At 36.8% G+C, this 24,404-nt stretch overlaps 1 protein-coding gene across 2 annotated transcripts in view; it reads right to left on the bottom strand.

Moving 5' to 3' along the window:
• The window catches only part of ERCC8 (ERCC excision repair 8, CSA ubiquitin ligase complex subunit), a 60,522-nt gene that overhangs the window by 17,468 nt on the left and 18,650 nt on the right, over positions 1-24,404 (bottom strand). For both annotated transcript variants that reach the window (XM_004016953.5, XM_012096878.5), the window contains 6 exons: positions 21,255-21,336; positions 19,338-19,406; positions 18,112-18,178; positions 15,121-15,221; positions 13,639-13,763; positions 4,029-4,226 (listed from right to left, as the gene is read on the bottom strand). In XM_004016953.5, coding sequence (XP_004017002.1) covers positions 4,029-4,226; positions 13,639-13,763; positions 15,121-15,221; positions 18,112-18,178; positions 19,338-19,406; positions 21,255-21,336 — 642 coding nt within the window. The remainder of the gene's footprint in view (positions 1-4,028; positions 4,227-13,638; positions 13,764-15,120; positions 15,222-18,111; positions 18,179-19,337; positions 19,407-21,254; positions 21,337-24,404) is intronic.

Genomic DNA, 24,404 nt, shown 5'->3' with positions numbered 1-24,404 from the left:
TGTTTGCAATTTGATCTCTGTTCCTCTGTCTTTTTTAAACCCAGCTTGTACATCTGGAAGTTCCTGGTTCACGTACTGCTGGAGCCATTAGCTCGAAGGATTTTGAACATAACTTTGCTAGTAAGTGAAATGAGTGCTTTGAACATTCTTTGTCATTGCCCTTCTTCAGGACTGGAATGAAAACTGAACTTTTCCAGATTGGTGTTCACTGCTGAGTTTTCCAAATTTTCTGACATATTGAGTGCAGCACTTTAAAAGCATCGTCTTTTAGGATTTTAAATAGCTCAGCTTAATTCCATGACCTCCACTAACTTTGTTGGTGGTAATGTTTAAAGCCCACTCTACTTCACACTCCAAGATGTCCAACCCTAGGTGAGTGACCACACAACTGTGGTTATCCAGGTTATTAACAACTTTTTTGTATAGTTCTTCTGTGTATTCTTGCCACCTCTTCTTAATCTGTTCTGCTTCTGTTAGGTCATTACCATTTCTGTCCTTTATCGTGCCCATCCTTGCATGAAATGTTCCCTTGACATCTTCAATTTTCTTGAAAAGATCTCTAGTCTTACACATTCTATTGTTTTCCTCTATCTTTTTGCACTGTTCATATAAGAAAGCTTTCCCATCTCTCTTTGCTATTCTGTAGAACTCTGCATTCTGTTGGATGTATTTTTTCATTTTTCCCTTGCCTCTTGCTTCTCTTCTTTCCTCAGCTATTTGTAAAGCCTCCTCAGGTAACTACTTTGCAGAAACCATAAGAGTTTCTAGCTAAAATAGGCCAGAAATTTAAAAAAAAGTTTTATTTAGCTCAAAACTGCCTAACTAGCTGCTGAAGAGCATTAAGATTCATATGCCATGCTTGTTGAGAAGCTTATTATTTTATAAGCTTGGACTGATGCAGTCAACAGCAATGTCTTTATGGATATGGTGTCTGAACATGCTGAACAATGTTCATTCTTCTTCTGACAAAACTTCAGAAATATGTTATATTGGCTAGTACTGAAAATATTTCTATGGGGCAGTGAAATAGATACTCTCACATACAGAGGGTATAAATTGATATAATCCTTTCAGAGACTGAAATCTCTGTATGTGTCAGAAGTTTTTGTATACATTTCTAAGAAGTCATGCTAAAGACACATATGAAATTAAGGTTATTATCACCAATATTGTATTTATAATAAAACAACAATTTCCCAAATATTATTGTTCAGGGTTATGATTTATATGTAAATTTATGCTGCATTAATATGATATATTATATAGCCACTAAATTTGTTTTTGAAGAATATTTAATGACACTGGAAAATATTCATATTGTCAAGAGAAAGGAGCAGAATATAAACCAAATACAGAGTGAAAAGAAAAAAACAGGATGTAAAACACTATGTCAATTTTTTAAAAAGCTACTCAGCAAAGAATAAGGGCTAAAAAGAAAAATCAGCAAAATGTTAAGTTAAAACTCTGACTGACTGTTTACTTTTCTCATAAATGTATTTCTACACAAATATTTCTAACACTACTACTTTCTTTCTGATCTGGTATTAAATTATTTAGTTTTATTTTTATTCATCTCAAAAGCTATTTGAGGCATGGTAAAATCAGTATTTTTCTCAAAAAAATAAAAGTAAACATTCTTGGTAAAGAGAAAATAAGATTATGAAGTAACTTATAGGGAATACAGATGTAAAGAAAATTAAGTAAATTATGCAAGGAGATCCAATCAGTCCATTCTAAAGGAGATTGGTCCCAGGCGTTCTTTGGAAGGAATGATACTAAAGCTGAAACTCCAGTACTTTGGCCACCTCAAAAACGTACTCCAGTACTTTGGGGAAGAGTTGACTCATTGGAAAAGACTGATGCTGGGAGGGACTGGGGGCAGGAGGAAAAGCGGACAACAGAGGATGAGATGGCTGGATGGCATCACCGACTCAATGGACGTGAGTTGGTGATGGACAGGGAGGCCTGGCGTACTGCAATTCATGGGTTGCAAAGAATCAGACACGACTGAGCGACTGAACTGAACTGACACATTATCAAATTTCCTAAATAGAACAAAATTCTACAGACTACACTGTTTAAAATTTAGAATGTATGGTTACTGTGGATGGTGCAAAGATATTTTCATATGCCCAGTGCTGTAGAGCAATTTAGTTCCTGAGAAGACAAGATTATATACTCAAGATAAACTAAGGTGAGGTAACCTTGTTTTCTCATGATTAAATGAATTTGGTGCTATATCTTTGCCAGGAATATCACATACACTTTGGCAATTTGACTAAGCTGATGCATGCCAGTCTTAGTCAAGGTGAAATTATTTTATCTTTGTAATTAATATTTTGTAGGGTGCAAATTTGAGACTATGTAAATATTCCATTCCTCATCAGACTTGAAAGTTATTAGGTTAATTACTAGTAGCAGAATGGATTCAGGAATCCCTATTCTAGTCAATAGAAAATAATCAACTATTATCATTATTTATTTTGATGTTGGATATATCTTCACATTTTTATATTTATAGCAGAATTACTATAAACATCAATTTTATTTTCAGATAGCGAGTTTTTGTGTAATATATAATTGGTAAAAGGGTTCTGCTGCTAAATGGATGCAGAAGCACTGCTCTTTTATAATTTAGATTTATAATTATCTTCCTTTTCAGAAGTCATAATAGATGGAATGGGATAAAAGCTGGAAGCTTTCTGATATAATAAAGTAATTAAAATCTTTCTTAGTACATAGCACATACAGAAATGGTATTTGTCAAGAGGCAATTGGCCTCAGCTTTCTGGCTAGACCTGTTCCAGTGAATTCAGGGACTGAGAGGAATCAATTATCTTTACTTACTTTTAATCTGTTCTAATCCATTCTTCACTCACTTTCAGTCCAATCTTCCTAGCAGGATATGGTGGAAAGCAATAGCTGGTAGTCAGAATACTTGAATTAAAATCTTGGCTTTGTCTCTAATGGCTCTGGATGAGAAAAGTTCTGTATTCTATAAATTTATTTGAATGGATAATCACCCTCTGTCAATCTACTTGCAGATTTGAGGCAAGTTATATCAACCCCTGGTTGCCTTAGTACTATTTTCCCAGAAGTAACACTAAAAATAGTTAATAAGTAGTACATCAAGACAGTAGCCAATCAGAAGAGATATTATTGGACATAGAGTAGAAGCAGGGTTTTAAAGGTTCCACTTAGATACTGGGTTGAAGTGAGGTTTAGGAGGCTCCAGGAAATAAGGTGAAGCTGGAGGTCATGTAAGGGGCTTAGTACAAAAGCTGTGTAACAAACTAAAGGATATGTGTTTGAGTATTTTCATAACGAATACTGCCATATAGATGTGTGCTAGCTGAAAATCCCAGGGACGGGGGAGCCTGGTGGGCTGCTGTCTATGGGGTCGCACAGAGTCAGACACGACTAAAGCAACTTAGCAGCAGCAGCTGAAAACTAGCCCTGTATATCTTACTTCACAGTGTCAGACACAGATTAAGTAATACCTATTAATGAGTGACTGAACAGGTGATAAAGTCCCTCCAAGTAATAACTCATGGACGGAGGAGCCTGGTAGGCTACAGTCCATGGGGTCACGAAGAGTTGGACACAACTGAGTGACTTCACTTTCACGCACTGGAGAAGGAAATGGCACTCCAGTATTCTTGCCTGGAGAATCCCAGGGACAGAGGAGCCTGGTGGGCTGCCATCTATGGGGTCACACAGAGTCGGATATGACCGAAGCGACTTTGCAGCAGCAGCAATAACCCATAATTTTCATTCTTTTGGTATTTAATTTTTATAAGCCTCATTTTCCTCATCTACAATGCAGGGAATATCCCAACAATCTCGCTACACTTAAGAATCACTTAAAGGAGCATATGAGATAATCTATGCAAAAGTTCTATGGAGAAAACACTCTGTTCCATTGGTGAGACTAAAGAGAAAGATTAAGATATTAAAAAAACAAAACCCATAGGTTTTGGCAAGCTAGCTACCCAAACATTTTAAATTCCCTTAAGTATCATTCTTACCTGGAAATTAGACTGAAATACACAGCAGTCAACAGTTTTATAGTGTCCCTTAAGCATAGTTATCTGTTCTCCAGAGTAAATTGTATAAACAGCAATGGTGCTACCATATGGTACAAAAACAAATTCTGAACTGCAGCCAGAGGAGACAGTGAATTTCAATCCTTTTCTACTATCATTATATACTTTTCCATAGTTGACCTGCAGGATGTAAAAGCATAGTTACTTAAATATGAATTAAAAAGACAATAAAGACAACTATTTACTTAAAATGTTATACTATAGAAACAGCTCCAGAAAATCTAAAGAAAATGATCAGTGTCCTAATAGGAACAAGGACCAATGACATACATGTACATTTTGCATACAAAGGAAGTACAAATACTAAAATGACCCACAAAAACAAATGTTCACATTTTAACCTTGATAGAAATAAAAATGCAAATTAAGGTAACCTTGAAAAATCATTTTCGACTGTTTAGCAAAAATTTTAATAAACCATTAAGACACTCAATGTTAGTACTAGTGAGGGAAATATGTAGATGGCTCTGTAATTTGGTCATCCCTTCTAAAAGGCCAAATGGTTTATTATGCAACAAAATATAAAGTATACCTTAATATTAACACATATGTATATAGAAATACATTTTTGGAGAGAGAATAACTTTCTTTTTATACATATATAAAATACATATAACATAGAATTTATATATAAATATACATGTAACAAAATTTAAATATATAGCATAAAGAAAAAAATTCATATAACATAAAATTTGCCATCTTAACCATATTTAAGTACACAGTTCAGTGACATTAGGGATTTCCAGGTGGCTTAGTGGTAAAGAATCCATCTGCCAATGTAGGAAACGCAAGAGATGTGGGTTTGATCCCTGGGTCAGAGAGATCCCCTGGAGGAGGAAAGGACAACCCACTCCAGTATTCTTGCCAGGATAATCTCATGGACAGAGGAGCCTGGCAGGCTACTGTCCCTGGGGTCACAAAAAGTCCTACACGACTGACACACATCAATGACGTAAAGTATATTTACACTGCTGGGCAACCAGCACTACCATCCATTTTCTATCTTGCAAATCTGAAATTTTGTACCCATTAAACAACAAAGATATTCTTACTCCTTGACCTAGTAACTATTACTGGGAATTCATCTTAGGCTAATAATTAAACAGCAAAAAGGTATATGCCCAGAGGAATTCAATGTGGCCTTATCTAGAATGGCAAAGTAATTGAGAACAGATGTAAATTCCTAAGAGTATTATATTCATTTTAGCTTATATAGCAGTTAAAAATTATACGTTTGAAATTATGTAGAAAATAGAAATAAAAGTATAAAAAGAAAAGAACACAAATAGTATATATACTCTAGTTGCAGCTTTATATAAAAAATTATATATTTGCAACAAAATAATAATTCTGCATCTGTACACCAAAGTTGCAAGCCCAACAATATCAGCATCACCTGCACAATTAGAAACAGAATTCCAGATCCCATCCCAACCTACTGAACTACAATCTTCATTTTAACAAGATCCCCAGATGATCTGTAAGTCCATCAAAGTCTGGGAAGCTTTGGGCTAAAGATATTGACAGGTTTACTTTCTGCTGATAATTTAGATAAGCAGCTTAAGGTAAGTATAAAACCAGTATCTAATGATCTGAGAATTATGAGTGAGATCACCAAAATCTCCCTTCAATATGGCTAATACTGGAGTTTAAACAGTGAGTGATTTGCCTTTTTCTCTTTTTCTAAAGGTTGGGTGGGAGTGGTGTACATGTGTGTGTGTGTGTGTGTGTGTTTGTGTGCATCTGTATGTGTAAGGCTCAAAGGGATATGCAATGATAATTATGGATACTACGCTCGGCTTATGCACCACTGAGATTTACATGTGACAGAAATGAGCACGTGTATTCAGCAATCCCACTGAAGGAGTGGTATGCTGCTGCTCCTGCTAAGTTGCTTCAGTCGTGTCTGACTCTGTGCGACCCCACTGACGGCAGCCCACCAGGCTCCCCTATCCCTGGGATTCTCCAGGCAAGTGTATAGTGAATTGCTAGAATGTTAAACTTAAAATCAGTAGATCTGGGTTTCTGAAACCAACTCCCCCCCTACCTTTTTTTTGCCTCTTATGAGTAATGAATGACTTAACTTCTGAGTTTCATTCTTCTAATATATTAAAAGGAAATAACACTGTTTACCAAAGATTGTGAAAAATAAAAAGAAATAATGCATAAGAGAAAACCTAGGATACGAAAGTATTCAGTGAATCCCTAGATTTATTAATTCTTACATATTTAAAACTATAACATTCCCCCACTTGTGTATTTTGATCCTTCATGTACAACAATTTGTAGAATAACATCAGGGTGGGAGGATGGAGAAAAAACGCAACTAGCAGAAAAAAAAATCTCAACTAGCAATTTTCTGTTCCTCCTAGAAAAATTATGAACTGTTAGACTGTAATGGTCTTATTCATACATCAGAACACCTACCTACAAAACTTATGTTCTTTCCATTAAACCACATTCCATCCCAAATGTGAACTGGAAAGTGTTCAATGAGCTATAAATACTGAACTAGCTCACTAACTTCTGTCTGTGTTTTTAGGTGCTCCCCCTGCAATCCATCTTGCAACTTACTGTCCTATTAATCTTGGTAACTCACTGTTGTGATCAAATCACCTTTGGGCTCTAAACTATCAATACCTTTTCAATGTCTATGGAATGAAGTTCTAATAACAGATTAAGGGAAGGAAAGATCTACCATTTACTAAGTGCTCAGTGTCACACACTGTGCTAGGTGATTATCTAAGCTCCCCATTTTATAAGTATTTACCATAAAAAGCAGTGTGTGACAAATATCATACTATATATTATTATGAAAGTAAGTGAAGAAGAACTAAAGAGCCTCTTGATGAAAGTGAAAGAGGAGAGTGAAAAGGTTAGCTTAAAGCTCAACATTCAGAAAACGAAGATCATGGAATCTGGTCCCATCACTTCATGGGAAATAGATGGGGAAACAGAGGAAACAATGACAGACTTTATTTTTGGGGGCTCCAAAATCACTGCAGATGGTGACTGCAGGCATGAAATTAAAAGACTCTTAATCCTTGGAAGGAAAGTTATGACCAACCTAGACAGCATACTAAAAAGCACAGACATTACTTTGACAACAAAGGTCCGTCTAGTCAAGGCCATGGTTTTTCCAGTGGTCATGTATGGATGTGAGAGTTAGGCTGTGAAGAAAGCTGAGCACCAAAGAACTGATGCTTTTGAACTGTGGTGTTGGAGAAGACTCTTGAGAGTCTCTTGGACTGTAGGGAGATCCAACCAGTCCATCCTAAAGGAGATCAGTCCTGGGTGTTCTTTTGAAGGACTGATGTTGAAGCTGAAACTAATACTTTGGCCACCTGATGCGAAGAGCTGACTCACTGGAAAAGACCCCGATGCTGGGAGGGATTGAGGGCAGGAGGAGAAGGCGACGACAGAGGATGAGATGGCTGGATGGCATCACCGACTCAATGGACATGAGTCTGGGTAGGCTCCAGGAGTTGGTGATGGACAGGGAGGCCTGGTGTGCTGCGGCTCATGGGGTCGCAAAGAGTCGGACACGACTAAGTGACTGAACTGAACTGAACTGAATAACAGGCTACTTTGGGTTATGATGTCTTCAAGTAGGTATGTACAGGCTTTGAAAAGATTTTGATGGGGAGGAAAATTTCATAGATGTTGGACAGGATGATGGCAAATACAATTCCCTATGTTATGAATTCCTTTTATTGTCCCAGAAATACATACATCTTGTCACTGAGTAAATACCTGCAGTGATGCAGTGACTCTGTCATAAGGCAGCTCATTTTACTGTCAAACAACTATCAGCATAATTAATGACAGGTGAGGAAGAACCCCTGGAGAAGAAAATGGCAAACCATTCCAGTAATCCTGCCTGGAGAATTCCATGGACAGAGAAGCCTGGTGAGCTCCTACTCTTAAAGAGTTGGACATGACTGAGCAAATAACACTTTCACTTTTCAACATTTACTGAATGTTAACATTTGACGTAAGTATCAAACAATGTGAACTAAATATTTTACATGTATTATTTCATGTAATATGCGAAACAATACTATGAGACAGCCGGCATTATGAAACAAAACGAAAACACTTAGAAAGGTTAAGTATCTCAAGCAAGGTCTCTTGGCTAGTAAATGACAGAATCAGAAACTAATCTAGGTTACAGTAATCAAAAAGTATGGTACTACACTGTTGTAAATTATTTTTCTTTCATTCCACTAAGTGATGATCACAATCTACTGTAATATAAGTGAGCACTAGGTACTAAGGAATCATGTAAGCTAAACTAGAGGAGTTAAAGAGAGGTTGTGCCTGAGATGAACTTTGAAAGCTGAGAAGCAGCTAGCACAGAAGAAGAGAGTATTCTAAAGCAAGGGCAGCAGCGGTCTGTGCAGCAGAATGGAAGGGTGAGAAAGCCGGGCATATTTAAGACCTCTAAGTAACTCAATAGGGCTAAGGACAGGGAAAAAATGGGGAAGTGGCAGGACATGATGATATAAAGCCGGTGAGTTAGAAGAGCCAGCTTACGAAGGCCTTGTGGACAACAGGCAAAAACATTCAGTTTTAATGACCTGAAAGTGTACTGACGAAACACTGAAAGACTTTCACTGGGAGTTGAGTTTGGGGAAAGTTAGAAGGACTTAGAGTAATTAAAGAGAGCAATCCTGAGAGTCCAGAGGAAGGCTGGAAGTGAAGACAACTATGAAAAAAATTAAGAAGAAATAATTAACAGGACCTGTAATTTGACTTAATTAGGAAGGTGGGCTTTAGGGAGGGAAGAATAAAGGACAGACTCCCAGTTTCTAGACATTGGTAACTGGGTAAATGATAACATCAGAAACTAAAACAGTAAATACCAGAATAGTTATATAAAAATTTTGTTGTTGTGCCAAATGCTATCTCTCTCTGAATTTTGACTGTGGGTATGTGTTCTGTACTCCAAGGCAATGGTCTCCAGAGTGCAGCTGGCACCTCAAGGAGTCTGTAAGATGATCCATTATGGTGTGAGAGGAAAATGTGAGAATTTCTGTTTCTTTTTAACTAAAAAAACAAATAAGAAAATAAGCTTTAATAAAATATATAGATTCACAACACTCCTCCCCCTCCTCCTAAGTTGCTTCAGTTGTGTCCGACTATGCGATCCCACAGACGGCTGCCCTCCAGGCTCCTCTGTCCCTGGGATTCTCCAGGCAAGAATATTAGGTGTATATAATTTACAAATAATTATATATACATCAGAAGCATGTATTTACACATTTTTCTCAAAACAGTAAGGGTACTACTCAGCAGGCAGCACCCTACAATGAAGATGGTTATCATTTATGATATGCCTATTCCTCAGCAGGTTATGGTCCAACTCTTTACCTACTTCTATTCTGCCCTTAAAATGACTGTTTAGGTACATAATAATCCAAAATCACTGCAGATGGTGATTGCAGCCATGAAATTTTGATGCTTACTCCTTGGAAGGAAAGTTATGACCAACCTAGACAGCATACTAAAAAAGCACAAACATTACTTTGCCAACAAAGGTCCATCTAGTCAAGGCTATGGTTTTTCCAGTGGTCATGTATGGATGTGAGAGTTGGACTGTGAAGAAAGCTGAGTGCCGAAGAATCGATGCTTTTGAACTGTGGTGTTGGAGAAGACTCTTGAGAGTCCTTTGGACTGCAAGGATATCCAACCAGTCCATCCTAAAGGAGATCAGTCCTGGATGTTCACTGGAAGAACTGACGCTGAACCTGAAACACCAGTACTTTGGCCACCTGATGCAAAGAGTTTACTCACTGGAAAAGACCCTGATGCTGGGAGGGATTGGGGGCAGGAAGAAAACGGGACGACAGAGGATGAGATGGCTGGGTGGCATCACCGACTCGATGGACATGAGTTTGGGTAAACTCTGGGAGTTGGTGATAGACAGGGAGGCCTGGCGTGCTGCGATTCATGGGGTCACAGAGTCAGACACGATTGAGCGACTAAACTGAATCCTGATTTATAAGAATGGAGACATTGAAACTGACCCTAGTCCTTCATAAACTCACATTAAATAAATTGACTAATATCTCCAAGTTACTAAATGGCAAGACTAGAATTTATTTACTATTCTGTCTGACAGCCCATTAAATGTTTAAAGACAGTGTTTTCCCTGCGAATTACTTTACTGGGATAAGTGTCTCAATTCTTTTAAGTGTCTTTGTAGGTGAGTTTCTGGGCCACTGTAGTATTTTTACATCAATGGCTTTTTCTTTGATCAAGTCCTTTTTAAAATGTATTATCCATTATAATGGCTTCTCTGGTGGCTCAGACAGTAAAGAATCCACCTGCAGTGCAAGAGACCCGGGTTTAATCTCTGGTTTGGAAAGATCCTCTGGAGAAGGGAATGGCTACTCAATCCAGTATTCTTGCCTGGAGAATTTCATGAACAGAGGAGCCTGGTGGGCTACAGTCCATGGGGTAACAAAGAGTTGGACATGACTGAGCAACTAACATACATCCATCATAAACACACTGTTCAAAATATCGACTTCTAGCAAAAATCCATAGAGTATGAGTATCACCTTCAAGAAGGAGAGAAAAATGGAATAAAATCACATTAACAATTTATGTATATACTCACTACCATTTATATCTGTCACATTCACCTTTGATGCAGATGTCAACTTACTTTTCCAAAGTGACACTGTCACTTCTCCACTCAAAAGCCTTGAGCAGCTTTCCATTTCACCCACAAAAAAAACTAAAGCCCTTATAAAGGGCTACAAGCCATAAGCTCTGGTATACTGTTCCTTCTGTTCCTCATCTCCTATTATTCTCTCCTTTGCTTACTCTAGTCTAACACAAGAGCCACATACATGCTCCTTGGGTATGCCAAGCATGCTTCTGCCCCAAGGTCTTTGTACTTTCTTCCTTCTTCCTGGAATTCTTTCCCTCCCAGAAGTTGGATGTGACTCACTCCTTCATTTTCTTGAGGTCAAATGTCATCTTCTGAGTGAGACCTAGCTTGACTGCCCTATATAAAACATCACCCCAACTTCCCAGTATTTTCTATACTCCTTTTCCTGCTTTGCTTTTCTTCATAGAACTTGCTGTGCTGTGCTGTGCTGAGCTGCTCAGTCATGTCAGACTCTTTGTAACCCCATGGACTATAGCCTGCCGGACTCCTCTGTCCACGGAAATTCTCCAGGCAAGAACACTGGAATGGGTTGCCATCACCTCCTCCAGGGGATCTTCCTAACCCAGGGACTGAACCCAGGTCTCCTGCATTGTAAGTGGACTCTACCATCCAAGCCACCAGGGAAGCCCCTTCATAGCACTCATCGCACGTAATATATATTTTACCAATCCATCCATCTACCCATTGCTTGAATGATGGATGTCTTTCTTTCTCTCCCTGGAAGGTAAGCTCCACAAGGATAGAACTTTTCTATGTTTGTCTACTGCTGTATAGCACTGCCTGGCATATAGGAAGTACTCTGTAAATACTTATTAAACAAATGAATACAACGAGAAAAGGAAGGAATGACCTAATTAGGGGCATGTACAATATAATGAACAAGAGAGTCTAAATGAGACCTCACAATGCCTGTATTTTCAGCCTGGGACATGACGGAGACATATTTCATAAAGAATAAGAGGGATTAGCAAACTGTAATCTAGCACAAACAATTCTGACTTTAAAGTTAGTTTTTAATAATAAAAGTAATATACAGAATATCTAAGAGAGAATTAGCTAGAATGGATAAAAGAAAGGAATATGATTTAACATTCATATGAACCTTAAGGTAGTTAATAAATGCTTCAAGGGTCTGGGTGTAATCACCATTATGGTAACAGTGGAATCTAGAGTCACTCTGTTGTTTTCTAGCTATGTAAACTCAGGCAAGTTACCCAATTTTATGTCTTATTTTACTCATGTGTAAAATAGATATTGTAATAATATTATAAGAAGCTTCAGAGTATTGATGTGGTCATTAAATAAGACCATATATAGCCTGGCCTATACAGTAAAAGATAATTTTTATTAGCATAGTAAATAGGATATAAGTACCTGATAAATATTAGCTGTTAGTATTATCACCAAATTTAAAACTTTTGGAAGCCTATTCTGAAAGTTACTAAAACAAAAGGTACATTTGGTAAGGACCATAACATAAAAATTTTTTAAAGTACTAAAAATTAATTACCACATAAGAATTTAGCACTTTCACGGAAAGGCTGTGGAGAAAAGGGGAACCACACTGTTGGTGAGAATGTGCACTGGTGCAGCCACAACGTAAAACAGTATGGCTGCTCCTTAACAAACTGAAAATAGACTTATCATACGATCCAGTAACCCCACTCCTAGACATATTTCTGGAAAAGAAGAAAATGCTAATTCAAAAAGATACACAGACCCCAACAGTCATTGCTTAACTATTTATAGTAAGACACAGAAGTAAACTAAACGTCCACTGACAGATGAATGGATAAAGAACATGTGAGATACACACATACCCACACACACACTAGAATATTACTCAGCCATAAAAAAAAATGCCATTTGCAGCAACAAGGATGAACCTAGAGATTATCATACTAAGTGAAGTGAGTCAAAGACAAATATTATACGCTCTCATTTACATGTGGGAAGTGAAGTGAGTCAAAGATAAATATTATATGCTATCATTTACATGTGAGTTCTAAAAAATTATACAGATAAACTTATTTACAAAACAGAAACAGACCCACAGACACAGAAAACAAAGTCATGGTTACCAAAGAGAGGGTGAGGTGGGGTGGGGTGGGGCAGAAATATTAGAGGTATGGGATTAATAGATGCTGTTGTTGTTAACAGATTGATAGATACACACTACCATATATAGAACATATAAACAACAAGGATTTACTATGTAGCACAGGGTACTATGTACAATATCTTATAATAACCTATAAAGGAAAAGAATTGAAAAAATAGATATATACAGATATATACATATGTTTAAGTGAATCACTTTGCAGTATACCTGAAACTAACACAAAATTGAAATAAACTACACCTCAATTTAAAAAAAAAGAATACAGCACTTTTAGAACACATCTACTCCAGTATTAAAAGTGCCATACATTTTGCATTCATTTTATAACAATTCATATTATAACATTCATTTTGGATTTTCTTACAAGTCAGATGCAGTACAAAATTTGACTATTTAACTATATAGCTTTAATTTAAATCAGTTGTTCTCAATCTTTTATTCTTTGTCAACATACTTAAGAGACATGGCACATTCTCACTATGCACAGGGGCTCAGTAGAGCAGTGATTCTCCACTAAGTGAGGAGAGTGTGGTGGGGGTAAGGTGGAGTGGATTGTCCAGAGTTGAGAATTACTAGTTCACTAATGGAAAAATAATATAAAATAATAAGCTATGATTCAGAGGCAAGAAACAAAGTTAAATCTACAGAAAAACACCAAGTATATGTCACAGATCCATTTCTTTAATGTACATCCAAAAGGTTCAAAGTACTTAAAAAGGTCTTACTAGTGTATTTTCTCCATTGGAACTATTCCAGAGCCTCATTCGATTATCTGTGCCAACAGTGAGTAGGTGAAGACCATCACTTGTAAAACATAAGCCGTTAACCTTTCCATTATGAGCAGTGTTTGCTGCAATGAAAAACACAATTCAGATTATCTCTTCTTATAAATTCAACAAAGGTAATGCTTGATGACATAGCTATTAAATATATTAAACACATTAAGGACATAATGTCCTTTAAACACAGTAAAGAACAATTATCTGAACTAGGTAAAATACGTAAGTTGATTATATTTAAAATTACTTAAATATATACATATGTTTAAGTGAATCACTTTGCTGTACACCTGAAACTAACACAAAATTGAAATAAACTACATTTCAATTAAAAAAAAAAGAATCCTTTCAATTATTTGAATTTGATAAGCTATACAATTAGAACCATAATAATAGAGGAAAACCAAATGGAAAAAATGTTGCCAAATAAAATTTTTCTTCAAGAAGTAAGCTGTGCTATTCAGTTCAGTAGCTCAATCATGTCCAACTCTTTGCGACCCCATGAATCGCAGCACACCAGACCTCCCTGTCCATCACCAACTCCCGGAGTTCACTCAAACTCACATCCATCAAGTCGGTGATGCCATCCAGCCATCTCATCCTCTGTCGTCCCCTTTTCCTCCTGCCCCCAAACCCTCCCAGCACCAGAGTCTTTTCCAATGAGTCAACTCTTAATTAAATACAGAAACAGTAAAAATTTTAATTAAATACCTTTTAAACTTCTTATATATTAATACTCTATTTTCAATCTAAAAATCACTTCATGGACTATTAAAAATCAATAATACCAATATTTCCTTCTTAAAGATAACTGTTCCAGTCTCATTCAAAAGTGATATTACTTTCAAAATGAACAGGTTTAAGAAACCATAATCCTCAATAGTCTGATTAACTTAATTTAAAAGATTATTAAAACAAACATAGGTTTTAAATAGTTCATCTGAATGTATTTCTGGTCCAAATTTAATTCTAAATCGGAATTTTAATCTACATAGAAATTATACTCTATTGTAAAAATGCAATTGAATTACTTTGTCTCCTAGATTGCAGTGGACTCAAATTTCATACAACCACAAATTTTATTGTGACAAACTTGCCACAAAATGTTACCATTCCTTTAATTTATTATAACTTCTTAAATGGTACTGAATTTGCATTATTAGTTGGCCTCATGTGAGCAAAAAAAAAAGTTTCTACCAATACATTAAAAAATTCAGGGACAGAAGGAATGACATACTTGTATTTTGAAGAAAGACAGCCATAATCAGTTGATGTAAATTTAGAAATTGATTCATTGTGAATGCCTTTTTAAAAAAATATAAAATCTATAGTTTGTAAACATCTATTTATTATCTGGTTTCAATTCAAATTTTTCAATATAAAAATATTGTCAATGTCATATTCGTATATTAATGCATTTTTCATTACCTGATTCAACTGCTTGTGACTTTTTCCCATTATGCTGATCAAGAGTTATCAAGCATCCTGATGCTCTCCTCACATCCCATAGTTTCGCTCTACTGTCAGCACTGAGAGGAAATAAATGTTACATTGACATATAGCTAGGATAAGGACTCTACTCCTCACCCACCTTTCCTGTATTACTGGCATACACAATCTCAGTATATTAACACAAATGCATTTGTATATTTGGGTGGCTATACTTTTGCCTTTCCAGCAAATATCCAATAGTCAATAGAAGCACAAAGAAGTGAAAAAAAAAAATAGAAAAAAAAAGTAACCTTTTTTAAATCACAAGGGATTCTGTTGCTCTTTCTGTTTTTAATGACATGAGCATCCTTCTCTCCAAAGACAAGACAAGACAGGCTAAGAGCTTTTTTCCATGGTAAGTTTGCTGCTAAATCCCCATATCTTTTCTACTGTTTGTTATTCAAATGTTTACAGAATCATGCAGTGAACTAATTTCACTTTTTGCTTAAATTTGGTAGGAATGGTTTTTCTTTTTATATGAAAAAAAAAAAACTGAAAATAAGGTGAATAATAAGGACAATATATTTTTATTTGATTTCCTGTACTCAAATCAATCTTTGCCAAAACAAAGGAAATACATTTAATGTCTCCTAGAATTAGAGAGTTATTTGCATTTTACTTCAAGTGAAAATAAAAAGGTAAAACCATGATCATAAATCAATTTCAGCTTCTAAACTACTCCTAAGGAAAACATAAATCAGTTCAAGTATGCTATCATATCCTCACAAAGCCCTTAATAATATCTTAACCCATTGGGTCTATCTAGGCCATTTTAATCAAGAAGAGCATTACACTGCATTTTATAAGCCTATTTCTCATTTAAAAATCTTTTAAAATGTATATATACAGGGTTTATCTCTTTCTATAACTTTGATTCTTTTCACAGATCAAAAGCAAACCTAGCAAACTGGAATGGCTGGCAAAAAGTTAGTGTTTCCCATTCTCAATTTGGTTTTCTTTCTCTTCAGTAGGGGAATAGGTCTGCAATGGTATGAGTCTGAAGACTTAAGTCTCTTCTGAAACATTAGATTTGGACATATCTGACTCCTAACACTGACTACCAGGTCCATTCCGGAACTGATTCGAATTCCTGGGGTACTCGGAGAATTGAGAGCCTCTAAATTTCCCTCTTGATTTGAGGAAAACCAAATTAGAAAAGAACAATGTAAATCCACTCTAGCATGGAACACAACCAACGCCTAGCTCCTCACCTTCACAACTCTTTAGCAACCTCTTGTGGCTACACTGGGGCTTTCTCGGTGGCTCAGATGGTAAATAAACTGCCTGCAATGCAGATCAGGGTTCTATCCCTGGGTCAGGAAGATCCCCTGGAGAAGGGAATGGCACCCCACTCCAGTATTCTTCCCTGGAGAATTCAATTCCACAGATAAATAGAGGATTCCATGGCTGCAGTCCATGGGATAGCGAAGTTAGACATGACTGAGAGACTAACACTTCAACTTTAACTTTGTGGCTACATACGGGACTTTATACTACTTCAGACATTACGAATTTCAATGTCACAATCTGTAAACTATTAACACAAGTTTCTCTGGGGACTAAATAAACTGTGACAGAGAAGGAGGGCTGGCAGCTTTACAAAAATACAGATACATTTCCTTACAAACCTAAAAAAGTAGCTTTTCTAATAATTCTTCTGCAGAAAGTTTTATTAAAATGTCTATATCAAAATTTGATTACTACTTCCTATCCCTTCAAGTTTCAAAATTTTCTGTTTGACACTCATGCGTCTATCTCATTAGGTCATTGATCCCTCCTATAAGCCTTCAAGTGATTTTATTTCATTCCTTATACCCATGACTTCAACAATTTTTAGACAATTGTTAAGTTTGTGTCATTCACTGTTTTAATTTCTGTGTCATAGCACAGCTGTGAACTACACCTTCAACAGAGCACACAATACTGACCAGCAATCCTATGTGCCCCTAATCAGCTCCCTCTTCCATTCATTAAAATTGCTATTTCAAACCTTTGCTACCTTCTCTGAAAAGTGACCCATGTATTTTCAATAGATGACATCAAGTTCTAAAATACAAGAAACTGCGTTTGCATTTCTTGAACTCTGCCAAAGTCACATATTTAGTTGTACTGACACTTACTATTTCCTCCTTCCATGTAGTGTCCCCCTTCTAATGGGACCCTTGATGTTATCTTTGCCTGTCTATTCAAGGTCCAATTATTCTCTCCATTTCTTCTCTTCACTAATTTCTCTCCACCAATACTCTTCCCTCAGCATTCAAATATACAAGATTCTTCCTTCCAGCAAACAAAACTCCCAAACCCCATGATCCTCAAGAGTTAAGTGCTCTTGTTTTTTCTTCCCATACAGAAACTCTCAGAGATGTACCTCTGTTGAGGCATTTTTCAGGATGTCCTGCAATCACTGATTTTTCTGACTATACTCCCTTACTAGACTATTACCTTCTTGGAGGGACTCTGCCTGTGTTACCTCTGTGTCCCTGGTACAATGCTTGGCACATGACAGGAATCATTAACTGTCAGCAAATTGAATCAATGAACGTGGATGGAAGTGATGAATCAGATTTAAAATAATTTTGGATTAAAGAAAATGAATTAAAATGTTACTAATTTTAAATTAACAGAGTGCTACACTTTTGTATGCAAAAATGACACAACACAGCGTTTCACAGGTAGTGTTAGGAGATTTGCCTTGCTACATAGATTCGGTTGTTACCTGTTTTTAAAAGTGAGCATCTTCAAGTTGGATAGTCAGGATTAGGATTATGATGAATAGAAAGATTTTTTTTGGTAATATGAATTAAAATCTTTAACTCAATTATTTTTCAGGACTTACTTAATAGCTAAATATGTACCTAACGTAAAACAATCTTTTCAAAATGCTTATCCCTAATTATTAATCTCAAACCCAAACAGCTTGCATTTTACCTTGCAGTTGCCAAGATATATTCATAACGTGGTGACCAGGAAACTGCCAATATTTCTTGTCTGTGACCTGCAGAAAAACTGTATATTATGACTTGCATTTTGAAATATGCATTTTGAAATCTTTTGAAATACCAAAAGATATTTCTAACTAACTTTGCCTGATTATGAAGAAAGCACAGACTGAATTTTAAAAGTAAACTGATATAATCATTTTTTCACATTTATAATAATCTATATTTAAATACTAATGTGAAGTCTCTGGGACATTCGTCACATATGGTATTTTATTATAAAAGGCTTGGGTTTGCTTTGGAAAGAACAGCCAGAGCAAGTGAGTCTGTCTTTTTAAATATAGCTGCTAGCCTAGTAGGTCAGTCCATCAATAAATGACATAGCTCAAGCTTACTTATAAGACAAACATTTCAAAGACTAAAAATGTTTCCTAACTTTTTTTAGAAAGTTGTAGCAGAAAAAAATTATTTTAATTCATGATTATAAAAAGCATTTATATAAAAATTTTTGTCTAGAGCACAAGTGATAAGTTCATAGGACAAGTAAATTTAGCATTTTAAATTATTTCTACCTAACTATTCAAATTATATATTTTCATCAGCTTAGTGTACTTCATAGATTCATAATATAAAACAGATGTTATCCATCTCATCAAGTTTTCCTAATATATTTACTATGTGTTTCTCAGAGATGAATACAAACAGAATTTCTGAATTACATCCTATTTTTTTCACTGTTTGTAATTAGACAATCTAATACTGATTTAAAACAGTAGCAAAAATAATTTAAGCTGGTAAACCTTTACCAAATTTTATTTCAATATTTTTTCTAAAATATTTTTATTGAGAAAAGAAGTACCTAAATATTAAGAACGTCTACTCAGCCAGAACAATATTAAATAATGCTCATAGAGACAGCTATACCGATGTACGTTTCATAAGTAGTTCATTTTTTTCAATGTAGAAATAACACTATGTTTTGAGTTTGACTTTCTGTATCCTTTAAGCTTCCCCTGCAGCCATTGTTCATATAAATGTCTCCTTAATAGTTTAGTTTTATAAGAATAATGCACAGAAGGATCTTTATTTCCCTGTTGACTTCTAACAACTAGCACAAAATACATCAGTCATGTCGTTTACAAAGACTGCATTGTTAGTAATGTTTCATTTTATTGAACGGTTTACTCAAAGTAGTTGTTGTTTCAAATAAAATACCCTGTAGAATGTGAGAACAGGATCCAGACTTCAAGTCACAAAGTTGTACTTTGGGTCCTCTAGTACCAACTGTAAAAACAAAAACAAAAATGGTTTAAGATCATTTAATTATAAATGATCACCAAAAGGAAATAAGAAACTACCATTATGAATCATGACATTTTCACTTGCAAAAATATAAAAATGTATGTTAATAATATACTTTAGTTTTTTATGTTTATAACTGGAAAATTATTCTAGTTGTACTAAGATTACTCTATTATTCTATATTACTCTGTTATTATTTTTAAATATTTAACATTGAAATAATTATAGATTCACAGGAAGCTGCGAAGATAGTGCCAAGAGGCCCTATGTACCCTTCACCCAGGTTGTCCCAATGGTTATATGTTAGGTAACTATAGCACAGTATCAAAACCACGAAACGTGTACTGGTACAATGTGTGTATAATTCTACGTTATTTTATCACTTAAGTTATTTTATTTTAATAGCTTAGCTGTTCCATGTTAATAATATACTTCTAAATCACTCTTAACAGATTCATAGGAACTCTGGACACAGACTGAGTGAGCCTCAAAGACGAGTTAGTGCCCAAACTCTTTACAGATGAAGTAGCTGACTGATGTCCAGAGGTGAGGAGATTCATGCAGTGCCACAGAAATAATATCACAGGGACCTGATGCCTGATACCAGAAAAATATTTTTTCATCTTCATACATGAAAATTTTTTGTTGCATGTGCTTTCAAAAAAATGGATGTTTAATTTGAATCACATATTCTCAGAGAGAAGGAAATAATTTCTTTGTTTTACTGTACTGAATGAAAAGGCTGCCAAATTTTGTTTTCATAGGTGGGTCAGAGGTTAAAGCGTCTGCCTGGAATGCGAGAGACCCGGGTTCAATCCCTGGGTCAGGAAGATCCCCTGGAGGAGGAAATGGCAACCCACTCCAGTACTCTTGCCCGGAGAATCCCATGAAGGGAGGAGCCTGGTAGGCTACAGTCCATGGGGTCGCAAAGAGTCGGACACGACTGAGTGACTTCACTTAGCGTTCACTTAGAATCTTTGAACTTTGGTGGTTTAAAAAAGTTCTTTAAAGTGAAAGTCGCTCAGTCGTGTCCAACTCTTTGCAACCCCACAGACTATACAGTCCATGGAATTCTCCAGGAAAAGAATACTGGAGTGGGTAGCCTTTCCCTTCTCCAGGGAATCTTTCAAACCCAGGTCTCCCGCACTGCAGGCGGGTTCTCTATCAGCTGAGCTACCAGGGGGGAAAAAAGTAATTAAGGGAACAGAAATGTGCTTTCTTTCTTTCTTAAAAACACCCCACAAATGATACTTGTTTTCATAATTTTATTTTTACTTATTTATATATTTACTTTTTGGCTGTGCCAGGTCTTTGATGCTGTGCGGCCTTTCTCTCTACTCTCTAGACGCAGCGTGCAAGCTTCTCTCGCTGTGCCTTCTCTTGTTGTAGAGCTCTGGCTCTGGGTGCACAGGCTTCAGTGTGAGAGCTCAGCAGCTGCAGCTCCCAGGCTCCAGAGCACAGGCTCAACAGCTGTGGCACGCATGCTCAGTTGCTCTGTGGCATGTGGGGCCCTCCTGGACTAGGGATTGAACCCATGCCTCCTACACTGGCAGGCAGGTTCTATACCACTGAGCCACCAGGGAAGTCCCAGAAATGTGCTTTCTTAGTTTTCAAATCCTAGCCACTCTGAAATCTAGCATGGTGCCTGACTTGTACAATATCTGTTAAATGGAATGAATATAAATAGTAATATATATTTAAGTTTTTGTTTTTTTTTTTAAAGAATTGTGATCTTCATCTGGGTTAAAATGTTTATATCAAAACTAACTAGATATTAAAAGCGAAAAAGTTTTCAGTATGTTAAAAAAGCAAAAGAACACAAATACAAACCTGCTACCAAACAGTGCTTGGTGGCAACCGGAGACATATGATGACTATAAACTGTTTCTTCAAAATTAAATACATCGGCAATCTGATAATCAAAAGACATTTAAAATAAGTGTAATAACAAAAGCAGCAAATTTTCTATTTACCTATTGCCACACTGTTAGTAATTTTTAAATTGTTAACAATTTATCTTTCTCTAATAAATTCCAGAGATTAAGACAAGATAACCTCCTGGTTCACCATCTTCCTTTCTGCTCCATTCTGGAGAACTTCAGCACCTACAGAAACGATCTAGTCAGTACTCTGCCTCTCAGTTCCATATAATCTCAGCTACCACACCCAGGACACCCTCACCACCAAAAACTGCTCCTCCTTTGAAATCACAAATTTCAGTTACATATGACCAGAATTTTATACCATTTCAGCTCCCCCACCACCTCTAAGACACCCAAACAAAGCCCAGCAGCCCCATCAGTTCCTCCTGTCTTCACTTTTCCTCCTTCAGCTTGGATTCCAAGGTTAAATGCTTCAGCTCAAGGATCTTCAACTCCTTTGCCACCATCATCTCACCTGTCAAGGCTTCAACCCTGGATGACTCAAATGTCTGCCTTCTGTGCACCTTATTCAGGTTTAACTACACCAGAGGTCAACAAACTTTTTTAGTAAAGAGTCAGACTGTAAATATTTTAGGCTTTGAAGACCAATTACTCATTTCTGTCACTGCAGTGTCAAAGTGGCCATGGACAACAAATGAGCATGTCTGTGTTACAATAACACTTTGTTTATAAAAAAGAGTCCGTGAGAAGCCTTGGCCAAGAGCCTAGACTTGGCCTATTGGCTGCAGTTAGCTGGCCTCTGCCTCATGAAGGTGAAGAAAACCTTATAATAGGGCAGACTGCATGCATGCTCAGTCGCTGCAGTTGTGTCTGACTCTTGGGGATCCCGTGGACTATAACCCACCAGGCTCCTCCGTCCATGGGATTTTCTAGGCAAGAATACTGGAGTGGGTTGCCATTTTCTTCTCCGGGGGATCTTCCCAACCCACGGAGAGACATAAACCGCGTCTCTTCACTAATCATCAGAAAAATGCAAATCAAAACCACAATGAGATAACACCTCACATCTGTTAGAATATCTATTATCAAAAAGAGATAACAAGTGATGGCAAGGATATGTAGAAAAGGAAACCTCTGTGATTATTAGAGGGAATGTAAATTACTGTAGCCATTATAGAAAACAATACAGAGGTTCCTCAAAATTAGAACCATATGATCCAGTAATCCCACTTGTGGGTATATATCCAAAGGAAATGAAATCACTGTCTCAAAAGAGATAGCTGCATCCTCATGTTTTCACCAGCACTATTTATAATAGCCAAATCATGGAAACAACCTAAGAGCCCATCAACACAGGAAGGGATAAAGAAGACCTGATACGTATACACACAGGCACACACATATGTGATGGAATATTATTCAGCCATGGGAAAGAATGAACGTCTGCCATTTGTGACAATACAGACAGACATTAAGGGCATTAAATACTAAGTGAAATAAGTCAAACAGAGAGGAATAAATACTGTATATCACTCACAAGCAGAAATCTTTAAAAGCCAAACTGAAAGAAACTGTGAACAAAATGGTGATTACTGGAGCTGGTGAATGGTGGGAGAAATAGAAAGATGTTGGCCAAAGAGTATAAACTTCCAGTTATAACGTGAACAAGGGAAGGTAGAAGTTTCATAGGGAAGGAAACTTGAGGTAGGGAATACAACATATAAGATGTGTTCAGAAGGCAAAAGGAGATCAATTTAGTGGCAGTACATCATTTATGTTGAAAAGAGGTAGAAGCTAAGGTTGAGAAAGTAGGAAGTGAGGTTACAGAGAACTTAGAATGCCAGGCTGAATTTAGACAATGGAATCACTCACCAGAGGTGGTCTGGGTCGAGACAGGATGAAACTGCTTTATTCTAATTAATTCTAGGGTAGAACTTACTGTGGAACTATGAGAAGAAAAATAATAAAAAGAAATCATTTAGGAGTTTATAGTAGTAGTCCAGACGGGCAGTGATGGTAAGGGAAATAGAAAGGAGAAATCTGAGAGTCTGAAGGAAGACTAGCTAAGATTTGAGGACTAAATGGATATGAGGAGCCATCACATTCACTTCAATTTAGAATATGTTTAGTTTGAGATGATGACACTACATTTAAGTAAGAGAGGTTCTGTATACAGGTAGAGACATGGAACTAGAGCTCAGGGAAAAAATTAGCATGAGAAAGAAAAATAAAATTTGATCAAATAGCATAAAAGCTATTATCTACTGTATCCTCCCAGGTGGCACTATTGGTAAAGAACCCACCTGCTAATGCAGGAGACATGAGATGTGGGTGCAATCCCTGGGTCAGGAAGATCCTCTGGAGGAAGACATGGCAACCTGCTCCAGTATTCCTGCCTGGAGAATCCCATGGACAGAGGAGCCTGGAGAGCTACTGTCCATAGGATCGCACAGAGTCAACATGACTGAAGCAACTTAGCATGCAAGCATGCACTGTCTACTTTACTCAGCTATAATATTAATAACTTTTTTTCCTTATTTTTTTAGGTCAATAGGAGATAAATCCAATATTCTTCCCTACACCACTACACCATAGAAGTTTTTGAGTAATAAAATATATAACAGCTAATGGTGTTTATGGAGAAGGCGATGGCACCCCACTCCAGTACTCCTGCCTGGAAAATCCCATGGACGGAGGAGCCTGGTGGGCTACAGTCCATGGGGTCGCGAAGAGTTGGACACGACTGAGCAATTTTACTTTCACTTTTCACTTTCATGCATTGGAGAAGGAAATGGCAACCCACTCCAGTGTTCTTGCCTGGAGAATCCCAGGGACGGGGGAGCCTGGTGGGGTGCCATCTATGGGGTCACAAAGAGTCGGACACGACTGAAGTGACTTAGCAGCAATGGTGTTTAAGTACTTACTATGCTAGGCACTGTTTCCAGGTACTTTACACATATCAACCTCTTTAATCCTCATAGTCATTCTATAGGGTACAATCATTACTCCCTTTAGAAGTTCAGATACTTGCCCAATCAATATCACATAGCTAGTTAGCAGCAGGGGCTTCCCAGGTGGCTCAGTAATAAACAATTTG

The sequence above is a fragment of the Ovis aries genome, chromosome 16 (assembly GCF_016772045.2).
Source record: "Ovis aries strain OAR_USU_Benz2616 breed Rambouillet chromosome 16, ARS-UI_Ramb_v3.0, whole genome shotgun sequence".
Lineage (NCBI taxonomy): Eukaryota > Metazoa > Chordata > Mammalia > Artiodactyla > Bovidae > Ovis > Ovis aries.
This window is presented reverse-complemented; position numbering and strand designations above follow the sequence as displayed.